Source organism: Aspergillus saccharolyticus (genome assembly GCF_003184585.1).
Source record: "Aspergillus saccharolyticus JOP 1030-1 unplaced genomic scaffold BP01scaffold_18, whole genome shotgun sequence".
Lineage (NCBI taxonomy): Eukaryota > Fungi > Ascomycota > Eurotiomycetes > Eurotiales > Aspergillaceae > Aspergillus > Aspergillus saccharolyticus.
The window spans coordinates 93028-106205 of NW_020290628.1; the positions used below are offsets into that span (position 1 = coordinate 93028).

Below are 13178 nucleotides of genomic sequence, written 5' to 3' on the forward strand. Positions count from 1 at the left end.
AGTGATGCATGTGGAGTTTCTGGTACGTAACGGGTCTGGGGAAATATCGTGATCGGCAGTGGGTGGCCGGCGTCGGAGGTGTTGTCTGGTGTCTGTTTGTGGTAATTGTGGTAAGTGCCCCGGGGTTGCATGGTTATATCAGGTGGAAGTGGTAGGATTGATGGTATCATGGATGTTTTTGGGTGTCCCTTGCATTGCAGTTTCACCCTCCTCTCATCCAATCAACATGATTTAGAGACGCCCTCCCAACAATCTTGCAAAATGAAATTCTTCGTCAATGGTAGGGAATCCTCACCGCAGATTGATTGGAATCTAGCAGAATCATGTCCAGTAAATGGCTACTGTAGTCAAACCTATCATGAGGTGATCACGACCTATTAATCCAGAGATCCAACTCTTGTAAATGAAGTACCAGACTCGGACTGCATTGTGTCGAGTGGTTGCGTTGGTGCCTCAGGAACTGACTTTTGTTGCAGCCTCAGGCACCCATAATGAGCGACAGCCGTCTTTCATCTCGACTCGGAACTCCGACGGGATTTCTCTCTGTACATTCAATCCATCTCATCCCATCTTCTTCAGCCTTGTTACTCCGTATGACTCAATTATCAACACGACATGCTGCAGAATGCTCCTGTCCGACCATACCCCAAGCGCATCGACATCTCTAGTAAAGCCTGCGACCTGTGCCGCAAGCGCAAGGTCAAATGCGAGCTCCCGAGCTTGAGCTCTCCCACCGACCCGACTGCGGCGCGATGCGCGCGCTGCGAGCGACTGAATCAGCCTTGCACATTTATCGTTCCGTGCAAGACCCGAGGGCCTAAGAAGCGGTAGGCCCCTGATCCCCATGGAGAAAAAAAGCACGCAGGCTCAGACAGACCAGCTCCCAAACGCATCCCAGCGACAGCGGACACCCCCCACTCGCGAACGACAACCACCCCGACGCAAATGCAACACCCCCCAACAGCGTGACCGACGACCTCTGCTCGCGCTCGCTCTTCCAGCGCATCATGCAAGACTACCTCGAGCACATCTATCCGCTCGTTCCCATCGTCCACCGCCCCTCCTTCCAGGACTGTCTCCGCCGCGGCCGTCACGAGCACGACAGCGGCTTCCTGGCACTAACCGTCGCCATCGCCGCCCTCGTCGTGGCCACCCTCCCCAGCAAATTCCAAGACTACCGCACCGCCACCCCGCCGCTGCGCTTCACCACGCGCCGCGCGATGGTGCGCTACTGCTACGAAAAGAACCTCGCGCTGCGCACCTCCTACTACTTCGACGAGATCAGCTTCCAAAAATTCGCCGCCTCGTTCTTACTGTTCGCCGCCTTCCTGCAGCTGGGCGATCACAACCGCGCCCGCATGCTGGATGTCGAGGCCATGCAGTTTGCGCGGCTGTTGAATCTGCATGCCGTCTCCGCATATGAGGGATTGAATTGCATCGAGACGCAGTTGCGCAAAAAAGGGTTTTGGTTGGTATTTTATGGGTTTGTGTAGGTTGATTCCTCCCTCCTGGGGTGGGTAGTGGGGTTTGGTGGCTTGGATGCTACGGATGCTAATGTGGGTTGGGCGGGTGGCTAGCCACACGCAGCTACAGAATATGCTAGGCGAACGGCTGTCGTATCTTGACCCCGTGCAACTGCAGGCTATCAATCCCGAGGATCTCATGCCGGTCGAGGTGGACGATGAGCTGATCTTCGAGAATGAGGTGCTCATGCCCGCCGTCCCCACCCCGTGTCTGGTTACGGGATTCAAGATCCACTCGCGTGTGTTTTGGGCGGCCATCCGCAGCCCCTATTCTCATGCGCATCCAAACCAAGTCTCGATCGAGCCGTGTGCCTGCGTTCGCGCGCAAGACGCCAATGTGCGGGTGGCGTACCTGCGGGACAGGCTGCAATGTATGCGCAATCTGCTGCACAACGTGCCGCCCTCCCTGCGGCGGGAGGCCCCGGACGTCTCGGGCTTGCAGGAGTCGTCGACGTTACAGTCCTCGTTCGAGTCCATGCGCGTGAATATTCACGTCACGCATCTCTGGCTGCAGAGCCTGCTCATCGACCATTTGGAGGCGGCACAGGGGGCAGACCCGAGAGCCCTCTGGAGGGAGAGGGCAGAGCTATGTCGGCAGCTGTTCTTTCTGCTCTACAATGTTCCCGACCATAATCTCGAGATCAACGGCCTGCATCTGGCTTACAAAGTACGGGACATCGCCGCTGGCATGCTGACTTGTCCCTACTCCGCCAACGAGCCGGAGGCGGAGAGCGCGGCCGAATACATCCGCCGTGCCACTGAGATCCTGTCGCGACTGGACAGCAGCGAGAGCGTGAATACGATGAACCTACAAGCCTGGGTCGATACGGATCGTATTCGTACAACATGACTTTTTCCTAATCAGATTCCAGACCAGAAAGTCGTTTCCTCCATCCTGAATGAGCCAGTCAAGAATTCCCCCCGGCTACTGGTGCCGACCAGAATACGATATTCGCCGCTGTGACTGCACCACGTGCTGCTCTTTTCGTCCCAGAAGCTGGTTGCGCGGGTCACATCCAGCCGGATGCTGACCATCTCCTCTGCTGCCGGGTCCAGTCGGATTTTCCGGAACTCCTTCAGCTCCTTCTGCGGTCGCTTGATGGGAGCTCCCAAGGGCGCCACGTACACCTGAATCACCTCTGCGCCAGCCGTTATACCCGTGTTGCGGATCTTGCAGCGTACGTCAAGGGTTTCTGCGCTCCGTTCCAGGGCAAGGTCTGACAAGACAAAGGTGGTGTACGACAGGCCATGTCCGAACGGAAACAAGGGCTCAATCTCTGCTTCGTCAAAGTACCTGTACCCTACGTATACGTCCTCTCCGTACAGGACGCGACCGCCCTCGGAGCGGAAGTTGAAATATGTGGGATTGTCCTTCAAACGACGGGGGAAGGTCAGAGGGAGTTTACCGGACTGCAAATCGTCAGTTGGGTCCCGTAATCAACGTAATCAAAGGTACAAGCATCTTACCGGGTTCACGTCGCCGAAAATGACATCGGCCAGACCGTTGCCCGTCTCGTTTCCGCCGTACCACGCATGCAGCACCGCATTAGCTTTGTCTATCCATGGCATGTCGACTGGCGTGCCGCTTTGTATTACAACCACCGTGTCTGGATTTGACCCGAGTACTCGCGTGATCAGTTCGTCGGTGTAAGAGGGCAGAGCCATGCTGGTTCGGTCCTCGCCTTCTGATTCCCACTCGGCGCTCAAGCCGGCAACGAGGACCACCTGGTCGACACTAGCAGCCAGTCTGACGGCTTGCTCAATCCCGTCCTGAGGCAACAGGCGCTTACACGCACCGAATCGGAAGCCGCCGTGCCCGAAATCTACCACACCCGGGATCTTGAACTTGGCCGTCTTGGCGCACGCCCATTGCACCTGGACTCGGTAGGATCTGCCTGCAACAAGATCTAGCGTTCCGGTCTCCTCCCTGGTGCCGCCACCGAGGAAGCTCGGGCCTGGTATCTGGACATCGGCGTTGTTCACCAGCAGCGTTCCGTCCACGTACAGCTTTCCGGTGCCACGAACGCAGAGACCAAAGTCATACTGTCCCGATTCCTCGGGGATGAAGATGCCCTCAGCTTCAGCATACCAGACTGGTTGTAGGTCGGGGTGGTTGTAGTCGAGGAAGAAGACCTGAGCGTCTGTCTCATGTCTTGTTTCTAGTGGCTGTCTGTCGGGGACTGTGGGGGGATCATTGAAAATTTTGAGGGTGAATCCTGTCTGGCCATCGTCGGTTTGCAGACGTTTCCCTAGGAGGGGGAGCATCTGATGGCCGTATACGCCTTGTGCGAATTGGACCTCGTCCCGGGCGGACCGTGAGATGCCTTCGAAGGGTGAGACGGCCTCGTACGGGTTCAGGGCCGCACTGCCACCGCCGCAGTATGTGGCAATCTTTGAGTTTGGACCGATCACAGCGATCTTCTTGTTTTTGTTTAGTGGGAGAATGTGGTTGTCGTTCTTGAGCAAAACAACCGCTTCGGCGGCGACCTTCCGGAGGAGCTGTCGATCTTCAGCGCGGTTGAGCTGCTGTTCTGGGGCATGTTCCGGGATTTGGGCGGTGCTCGCCTTCTGAATCAGCTTTAGGACCGCACGCACGCGAGCATCAAGTGTGGCCGTGGAGAGTTTGTTGGCCGTGATCGCGTGGACAAGGGCGCTGCCGCGCCATCTGGACGGGCCCGGCATCTCCAAGTCCAGGCCCGCCTGGACGGCCTCGGACGTGCTGTAGGTGCCGAACCTGGCGGTGTCAGACTGGCTCGACGTAGACAGTCTGGGGCTCAAACTTACCAGTCGCTCATCAGCAGCCCGTCCCAGCCCCACTCACTCCGCAAGATGTCTTGGAGGAGATGGGAGTTTTCAGCGGCGTGGATGCCATTGACCTTGTTGTACGCTGTCATGATAGCATGGGGCTTTTCGATCTGCATGGCCAGCATAAAGGGAAGCAAATAGATCTCGCGCAAGGCGCGATCCGTGACGCGTATATCGACAGCCATCCGCTCGTGTTCCATGTCGTTGCACACAAAGTGTTTGAGAGTGGCGCTGATGTTGTTCTGCTGCAGTCCCTTGCAATAATGGCCGGCCATGATTCCCGAGAGCAGCGGATCTTCGGAATACGATTCAAACCCGCGGCCGCCCAAGGGTCCCCGTTGGATATTGATCGTCGGGCCGAGGATGACGTGTGCGCCCTTGGCCTTGGCCTCGTCCGCCAGCAGCCCGCCGACTTGCACGGCGAGGTCGCGGTCGAAAGTCGCGCCTAGCGCGGTGCCGCAGGGCAGACAGGCGGCGGGGACGCTACCGAAGAAGCGCGTGCCGCGGACGCCGTTGGGGCCGTCGGACAGGCGGATGGAGGGAATGTTGAGGCGGGGGATGGGGACGGTGTGCCAGAAATCGGCGCCTGCATGCCATCGATGAGTCAGAATGCGAGCAGGAATGCAGAAGTATGCGGTGGATTCTGGGGCGACCTACCCGCCAACAGCGAGACTTTCTCATCGAGCGTGAGTTGTTTGAGGAGGTCTTCGAGATCGGCTGTTGCCATATAGGCAAAGCGGTCTGCTGGGGGGGATTCCTCGACCGACATGATGATGATGAAGACACCGAGGACGATGTGAAGGACAGGAAGAGGGGTTGAGGGAGGGACGGAGAGACGCAAGGCATTATGTACAGGTACAAGTTGCTACTGAGGACCAGAATGGAAGCTCGTCCGTGATTGTTGTCATCGAAAAGTGGATTTCACCGTTTCTCCGCTTCCCGTTTCTCCGTTTCTCCGTATCTCCATGTTTCGGGGTCGTCACAGAGACTGGATGATGCTGGAAACCTAACCGAGTGGACCTGAATCGGTCTCTCCTGGTTGGTTGTATGCCTCGCCAAATGAATGGTAATCAATCAAGCCATGCGGCGGTGTTAATACAAGACACGAAACGTATTTACGGAGAATCTCCACGCCATCCCCGGAAAACACGAGGACACAAACCCCAACCTTAACCCTTGCTCCACATCATGCATCCCTCGTTCCCCCGGCTTTACCAGGGTATATGCATGATTGGTGACATTCGTTCAATGAAATCTCTACCTTCCCAGTCAAGTGAGATCATAGTTCATCCCACTCCTGTTCTCCGATGGGAGAATCCTCTTCCGTTAGATTCTCGTCGTCAGACCGAAAGACTAGTCGACTGCGCCTTGGCCGATGAGGAAAAATTGATCGATCATCTGATCCTGTCCGGCTGGGCTTGAGGTATATAAGGCGAGGTTCAGTCAGGCCTGGGTTGTGGGGTTCTGGTTTTCTTTTCCCGACATCTCTTCTGTGTTCAATCGAGAATTTGAATATGGGTACTACAGAGCACCAAGCAGGCCGGATGGCTTCACATATCCCCAAGAAGGCAGAAGCCATCGGCCAACCCGGATCAACCAACATCAACCACCCTGCCAGCCCGTGGTACACCCAATCACACCTCCTCCGTCTCAACCTCATCATTCTCTCGCTCGTCCTCTTCTCCTCGGCCAACGGCTTCGACGGCTCCCTGATGAACGGCCTCGAAGCCCTGACCCAGTGGAAGGACTTCATGAACTACCCCGCCGGGGCGCGTCTCGGCTGGCTCAATGCCATCTACTGGCTGGGCTGCGGCATCGGGTACGCGACCGCCGCCGCTATCGCCAACCGCTACGGCCGCAAGCCCGGGGTGTATCTCGGGTATGCGGCGCTGGCCCTGGGGACGGGGTTGCAGACGGCGGCCCCGAACGCGACGGCCTTCCTGCTGGCGCGCCTGTTTCTGGGGTTCGCGTCGGCCCTGTTCGGCAACGCGGTGCCCCTGCTCATCAACGAGATCGCCTACCCGGCGCACCGCGGGCTGCTGAGCGGGCTCTTCATGTCGGGCTGGTACGTGGGCGGCTCGGTTGCGGCCTGGGTGGTGTTCGCCTCGCGCACCTACCCGTCCTCGTGGGCGTGGCGGCTGCCGTCGCTGCTGCAGGCGCTGGTGCCGTTGCTGGCGCTGCCGGGATTTCTGGCGGCGCCGGAGAGCCCGCGCTGGCTGGTCTCGGTGGGGCGTGACGAGGAGGCGCGCCGGGTGTTGGTGAAGTACCACGGGGGCGGCGACGCCGCCTCCTCGTTCGTGCAGGAGGAGTTCGAGGGCATCCGCGCGACCATCCGCGCCGAGCAGGAGGCCCACCGTAACGGCAGCTACCTCGAGATGGTGCAGACGGCGGGCAATCGCTGGCGGCTGATGATCTCGCTCAGTCTGGGCTTCTTCGCGCAGTGGGCCGGCAACGGGGTGGTCTCGTACTACCTGGCGCTGATCTTGGAGTCGGTCGGGGTGACGCGGGTGCGCGATCAGACGTTGATCTCGGCGTGTCTGCAGATGTGGGATCTGGCGTGTGGCGTGCTGGGGGCGTATCTGATTGACCGGTTCGGTCGACGCCCGCTCTTCCTCGCCTCGATCAGCATCATGCTGGTCAGTTTTGTCCTGGTGACCGCCTTGTCGGCCACCTTCACCTCCACGGACAACTCCGCGACCGGGGTGGCGGTGATTCCGTTTCTGTTTCTGTTTTTCGGGGGATATTGTATTGCTTTGTAAGTCTCTCTGTTCGCTCCCCACGCATCCTGTTCAAGCTAACCAAACTAAATTCCCGCATAGAACACCCCTTCTCACCTCCTACCCCTGCGAAATCTGGCCCTACCGCCTCCGCTCCCGCGGGCTGACGGTGACCTGGTGCGCGACCATCGCGGCCATGTTCTTCAACACGTTTGTCAACCCGATTGCGCTGGATGCGATTGCCTGGAAGTACTATATTGTGTTTATCGTGGTGTTGGCGGTGTTTGGGGTGACGGTGTATTTCTTCTATCCCGAGACGAAGGGGTATAGTCTGGAGGAGATGGCAGGGATTTTCGATAAAGCAGGTGGTGGTGCAGCTGCTATTGCACTGGATTCGGGGAAGGGAATGCAGATGGAGGGTGATGGTGATGGGTTGCGGCAAGGGAAGGGGATGGGGAAAGAGGTGGTGCATGCTGAGGATGTGTAGCTTTGAGGTCCAAATCTCTGGAGGAGTGGTGTTGAGACTGAGTGAGTCATGGTTATGGTTGGATATTGTATACAGGTGGTGTTTGTACATAGAAGTAGGGTCGGGCAGGCTGAAGTCTAGGTGCAGACCACAGACAAACAGACCGACGCAAGCAGATCAAACCCCAAGTACATTCTATCCGGGAGTTGCAGGAGACGCACAGCACATTACTTGATACTTCCCATCGCCAGAATAGCCGAACAAGATTTCTTCCCGACCAAATGGACGAGAGCGTTACCATCTGCAGCAGCAGAGCTGTACTTGATTGACACTCTGCCATAGGAGCTTAGGCAGAGACAACTGGTACATACGACCACAGGGTGTGGAAAATAGGGCTTCCCGTCCGCTCAGCCGTACTCAAGCCACACGCCGGGAGGTTAGTAGTTGGGTGGGTGACCACCAGCGAATCCCTTCTGTTGTATGTTTTTGTTTGTCGCTTTGGGAGGCATGTCCTATTTACTGTCCTATTCACTATCAGAATCAACCTTCCATTTATAGCTTGGTCTTGATTGGGAGACTTTATAGTACTACGGCTGCGGGATGAGTGCTGGGTATGTTATAGTACCCGTGGTGAGCAGCGGGAAAATAAGTAGCATTACGAGTAGAACTACTGGGGTATGAGTTGACAGTAAAGGATGCAGGGTGTGGAGGTGGGATGTGAACGGGGATCTCGAAAGCGAAAGGTATACTTAGTACTAAACACTATTAACAGGCGTGTAGACGGGTATTTCTCTTCGGCCATGTTTCGCTAATTAATTGGCTGGAAATGAATAGTCTAGGTAAGTAGTACTTTCACTTATGTATATTATCTCTACTATCTACACCCTGACTCAGACATCTAGTCCAAAATAATCAGATACATATAACTCAACGAACCACTCCAATCTCCTCACTAATCCACTCCTCTAGTACCCCCTCTTTCCCCTCCAGACCGATTCTTCGTTCACCCCGCTGAGCACCAATCTAAAACCAACTCCTCCACACAGCCACCCCCTGCACAACAGCCCCCAACCCCACGACGAGGGCGTTCTCCTTGATTCCATGACGGAAGTACCAGACCGAGCTGGCCCACAGCATGGCGTTGGTGATGAGGGCGATGGCTTTGTTGGTGGGGTCGCGCAGGGCGAGGGGGTTGCGGGACCATTGGTAGTGCAATAGGCCTATTACCATGTATTAGTCTGGCTGAGTTGTTTGATGCTCTAGCTGGGATGCTGTATGCTCTGGTGGGGCTTTTGTACGCTCTACCAGACACAGAACCATCCCGGGGGAGAATACGTACCAGTCGTCAAAAAGAAGGCGCTTCCCTGTCATCCCTCCATCTTAGCATCCCTCCATCCTAGACGGTCCCCACTTCCACTTCACACCCACAGAAAGGAAAGGGATCATACCTGATACCACCCTACAATACCCAGCGCCCAGGGCTTAGTCTTTGAGATAATGGTGTAGGCGGGGTCGGCGGTCCATTGGGCTCCTCCGAGCTACATCAATTGTCACACTATTAGTTTGTGTTTATGCGGGGATTGGTCTTGGCCATGGTAGATGCAGGGCACGTTATGTTAGGTAAAGGGTGGAGTGGATTACCGTATGTCCGACGGACAAGGCGATGAAAGACAGGGCTGAGGCCTGCAGGGAGCGGGAGGGTACGGGGGTGGTCATTCTGAGTAGTTTTTCTTTTTGTAAGGGGTGAGGAGGTTTATGGTAATTTGAACAGTGTAGCTGAGGAAACAGGGGAAACCGGGGAAAGTGAGAAGTTAAGGTGAAATAAGCAACGGAGGACTGCGGAACGGCGGGATGCGATGCATTACGTCACTTGCGCGGCAGCGTTCCCGTCGCCGAGGTCCGATGTCCTACGGTACAGGTACGCATCATACCAGTACTTATTATTGTAGAAACGCAATTGGGTGTTGTTTATAAAAGTATATAGCCTCGGATCTCCCAATTCATGTTTTGTCCAAGTACTGTTGCCCTCGTAACTGAAAACAGCTACATTCTGGAAAAGGTTAGCGAGTCGTCCAATGCCTTTGTGCAAGTCACATGATCTATAGTTCTTCATAGAGCCAATTGGTGACAGCGGATGATGGTCAGTTGAAGTATTTGTTTAGAGGTGCTGAATCCTGACATCAGCCCCCTAGTAGTACTGAACGTGCGGTGGAGACGACAATAATGTACAATTGGTGCTGCCTGGGGGATCCCCTGTGGCAGAATGACTGCCCACCTTCAACGGGGACATGGATGTAGCCAGCCGTGGCTGAACAGATGACTCAGATAGACTCTATGCATGTATCTGACTATACCACTACTCATCTACCCCCTTCGGCACATACTCCATCATCACCCGCGAGCACTGAAACTCCGCAAACCGCCGCGTCGCCACCTTTTCAGTGAACATCTCATCCAGCTCCTCAAACGACCGCCCCTGGGTCTCGGGCAACTCAAAGAACAACACCACAAACATGACCGCCCCCATTCCCGCGAAGATCCACCCGATCAAGCCCCCGAGATCCGCCTCGTCGGAGTTGTACAGATACGGCATGATCACGTTCCACACGGTCGAGAAGAAATAGTTGAAGGTGAAGCCGAGGGCGAGGGATTTGGCGCGCAGTCGCACGGCCGAGACCTCGCCCGCAATCGCCATGGCAGGGCCGATGGCGGGGCCGTAAACCCACCACGACAACTGCAGAAAGATTCCAACCACCCTGCCTCAGTATTAGCCACTATTCCATGAAGCAGCAAGAGAGAGAGAGAGACTGTTCACTCACCACAACGCAGCACTCGAATGCGGAAAACACCCTGCAATCCCCATCACCGTAAACAACCCCGTCGACAGCCCCATCCCAAACAACACCAGCGTGCGTCGTCCATACACCGTCATCACATACCCCGTCAGCAAGGAGCTGGCAATGCCAAACGCAATCCCGATCTCCGTCATCATCCCGATCTTCGCCGCCGACATGCCCGCCTGCACCAGGAAGTACGGCCCGTTGGTCATGAAGCTCGACCCGATCACCTGCGGCAGGGCGTTGCAGTACAGGATGATGCGCGTGCGGCGCCAGTTGGGGCCGCGGAAGCAGTCCAGAAAGGAAGCTTCTTTGGACTGCGCGGCGCGGCGCTTTTCTTCCTCGTTGGTGCGGATGATCTCGTCGAGGAGGGCGGGGATGCGGGCGGGGTTGGTGCCGAGGCGCGTGAGGGCGCGCGCCGCGTGCGCGGGTTTGTCGTTGGCGACGAGGAAATACGGGGATTCGGGGACGAGAAGAAGGAAAAGAAAGAGGAGGCCGGGCCAGACCCAGCCGCAGGCGAAGAGGACCTGGGGTGGTTAGTTACATTCGGGGCCTGAAATGGTAGGGTTACGTACCTTGTATGCTGCGTCGGTGGTCATCGTCAGTCGGGGCAGAGCCACGGATGCGGCGATCATGTAGCCCAGGTTCTATCGCTGTCAGTGTCATATGCACACCCGAGGGAGGTGTGCTTACCATGCAGAAGGTGTACGCCGACAGGGCGATACCACGGAGCGGAAGAGGAGTGATCTCCGACACATAGGTCTGTCCTGTGGTCAAGGCAATCCCCAGTGCCAGTCCATTGATTATCTTGCCCGCAAGAAACACACCGGGGGTGTTCGCGGTGTACACGACCGCGAATCCCGCAGACGACAGACACGCGGCCACCAGAAAGGCAACCCGTCTCCCCAGACGGTCCGAGATGAATCCCCCGACCGTCGACCCGATCATGGTGGCCACCTGCGAAAGAGCATTCCACAGCGACTGCCAGTATGCCGGGATAGTATACGTTCCATGGACCAACGAACCGAACTTTTGCCTGCAATATAGTCGGTCAGCTCCATCCATCCACCGTCAGGGACTGGGCGACTCACTCGAAAGCCGGCATGGACAGCGACAGCGACAGGACCAGGTTGTCGAAGCCATACATCAACGCTCCGACATTCGCGTAGAGACAGAAGAGAATGATCAATGGGTTCTGGCGTAATGCCTCCCATGTGGTGGGGGGACTGTCATCGTGGGGGGCCGGTTCGGTGGAAGTGACGTTCTCGAGGTGGTTCGTTTCGGTTTTCTGGTCGGCTGTCATTGTGCAATGGTAAATGCCCGCGAGAAGATGCAAGTATGGGTTGATGGCGGTTGTTGAGATCCAAATGTGGGGGAGGGGACAGTTCGCATTATAGGGCAGGGGAGGAGGCAGGGTTCGCACGCATACCCCGTGGGGTAACCGGAATTGCCGACGCCCGGGCCATGTGGGGATCGCCTCAGACACGTAATTGTCGGCAAATCCGGGGCTGATGTTGACAGGATGGAGAAACAATTGGAACCTGGGGTAGGTTTATAGTGAAGTGAGAGAGGATATCATTCTTTCTTCGAACAAAAGCCTATGAATAAACCTTGTACTCCGTGGTAAGCTCAACTGTATGTGAAAGAATTCATCTCCATGGAAATCCCGGCTACTCAACCGTTGTCTCGTATAGTATGTCACCACGACTGACGAGCCGAGCCCTCTCCACAGTCCATCCCTGTGATACTCCGCCTTACCGACTCGGTCTAACGATCCACCGATGCATATTGCCCACTGCATCTAAAGAATCGAAACAGACGCTGTCTGCATGCAATTGCGACATTCCCAGTAGAAGGTTCACATTCAGTGAAATCTCAACGGCAAAGAGAAAACCTTTCCAGCCTTCTGACGCATACGGTTACTGTATAAGTACCCAACACCATTTGGCATGTCCTCGGAGCCCAACACCCCGAACAGCGAGCCCAACGCCACCGTTACTCACCGTTACTTCACAAAGCAAAGTGGCTTGATTATCGTCCACAGGGCTGCAGGCTGCAGGCTGCATGAAATATGCGCAAGTCATCTTCGCTCGGTTTTTCCGAGCATACCGAGCATGCCTCGTTTCGGTTGGGAGCTGCTTGTGTTTGGCTGGTTGGCTGATGTGGATGTGGACGTCGGTTATGCGATTTCATGGCCGTGATGCGTGGTGCACGTGGGCGAAGGGGGTTGATGTAGCTGAGGCTGTATTCTTACGATAGGTTTGGGGCTCTACACGGTCTGATTGCATGAGTTTTTTTTTTTCCCCTTTTTCCCTTTTTCATTCAATGGTGGGTTGGCTAGGTGGATGTGGGGTGCTTCGTGGTGCTGCTTTTCGGGGTCTTTGTCTGAAGCAGAGGGGTTCCTAGCATGCTTGAACATGTGTTTGATTGCATGGATTGGGACAAGAACTACAACACTCTTACAACCGGCTAGATGGAGCCTTTATGGATACTAACGGGGTATAGGACGCCTATGTACTTAGATATGAGTATCTGTGAGCCGTTTGATAGTGTTGGAACATTCGTCGGTCATGTCCGACATCGCTATCTGATCGTCCGATTCCACAAAACTCACTTTTTACAACCCATCACTCGCTCGTTCCAGTGCGGCAAGGAGCTGCGACACTGCTATAGCCAACAAGAACAGGCACGCGTCGATGCAGTCCTCAGTATCCACGCCAAGACCCAGTCCGGGCTTCACTTGCTGGGCTCGGCGCTTACGGAATTCCCTAATTAGACTAGAAGCATAGTAAAGTAGTTCATATCGTTAGATGTGCTACAGTCACTCACC

The 13178-nt window shown here is 55.9% G+C and overlaps 5 protein-coding genes across 5 annotated transcripts; 2 read left to right on the forward strand and 3 right to left on the reverse strand.

Moving 5' to 3' along the window:
• Positions 1 to 615: 615 nt before the first annotated feature.
• BP01DRAFT_297832 (Zn(II)2Cys6 transcription factor) lies at positions 616 to 2373 on the forward strand (the record flags this gene model as incomplete). The annotated part of the gene is made up of 3 exons (XM_025571891.1): positions 616 to 827; positions 881 to 1489; positions 1578 to 2373. 3 exons carry the CDS (start codon positions 616 to 618, stop codon positions 2371 to 2373), a joined length of 1617 nt encoding a protein of 538 aa, XP_025430670.1.
• An 11-nt stretch (positions 2374 to 2384) lies between these two features.
• Positions 2385 to 5097, reverse strand: BP01DRAFT_374409 (beta-glucosidase H; the record flags this gene model as incomplete). The annotated part of the gene is made up of 4 exons (XM_025576825.1): positions 2385 to 2933; positions 2991 to 4257; positions 4308 to 4914; positions 4986 to 5097. The coding sequence occupies 4 exons, from the start codon at positions 5095 to 5097 to the stop codon at positions 2385 to 2387; spliced, it is 2535 nt and encodes an 844-aa protein (XP_025430671.1).
• A 411-nt stretch (positions 5098 to 5508) lies between these two features.
• BP01DRAFT_64406 (general substrate transporter) lies at positions 5509 to 7558 on the forward strand. The gene is made up of 2 exons (XM_025579997.1): positions 5509 to 7083; positions 7148 to 7558. Exons 1-2 carry the CDS (start codon positions 5843 to 5845, stop codon positions 7530 to 7532), a joined length of 1626 nt encoding a protein of 541 aa, XP_025430672.1. The 5' UTR covers positions 5509 to 5842; the 3' UTR covers positions 7533 to 7558.
• An 802-nt stretch (positions 7559 to 8360) lies between these two features.
• Positions 8361 to 9227, reverse strand: BP01DRAFT_392348 (uncharacterized protein; the record flags this gene model as incomplete). Its single annotated transcript, XM_025578144.1, has 4 exons — positions 8361 to 8731; positions 8851 to 8875; positions 8960 to 9049; positions 9153 to 9227. 4 exons carry the CDS (start codon positions 9225 to 9227, stop codon positions 8535 to 8537), a joined length of 387 nt encoding a protein of 128 aa, XP_025430673.1. The 3' UTR covers positions 8361 to 8534.
• Positions 9228 to 9867: 640 nt separating this feature from the next.
• BP01DRAFT_399798 (MFS general substrate transporter) lies at positions 9868 to 11651 on the reverse strand (the record flags this gene model as incomplete). Its single annotated transcript, XM_025578560.1, has 5 exons — positions 9868 to 10267; positions 10331 to 10875; positions 10924 to 10995; positions 11042 to 11384; positions 11458 to 11651. The coding sequence occupies 5 exons, from the start codon at positions 11649 to 11651 to the stop codon at positions 9868 to 9870; spliced, it is 1554 nt and encodes a 517-aa protein (XP_025430674.1).
• Positions 11652 to 13178: the final 1527 nt, after the last annotated feature.

What these genes read in the sequence shown, in the direction of transcription:
- BP01DRAFT_64406 (XM_025579997.1), top strand. Translation starts at nt 5,843, where the DNA reads ATGGGTACTACAGAGCACCAAGCAGGCCGGATGGCTTCACATATCCCC. An exon ending in GGGGGATATTGTATTGCTTT is followed by an intron (nt 7,084 to 7,147) that starts GTAAGTCTCTCT and finishes ATTCCCGCATAG; the next exon opens with AACACCCCTTCTCACCTCCT.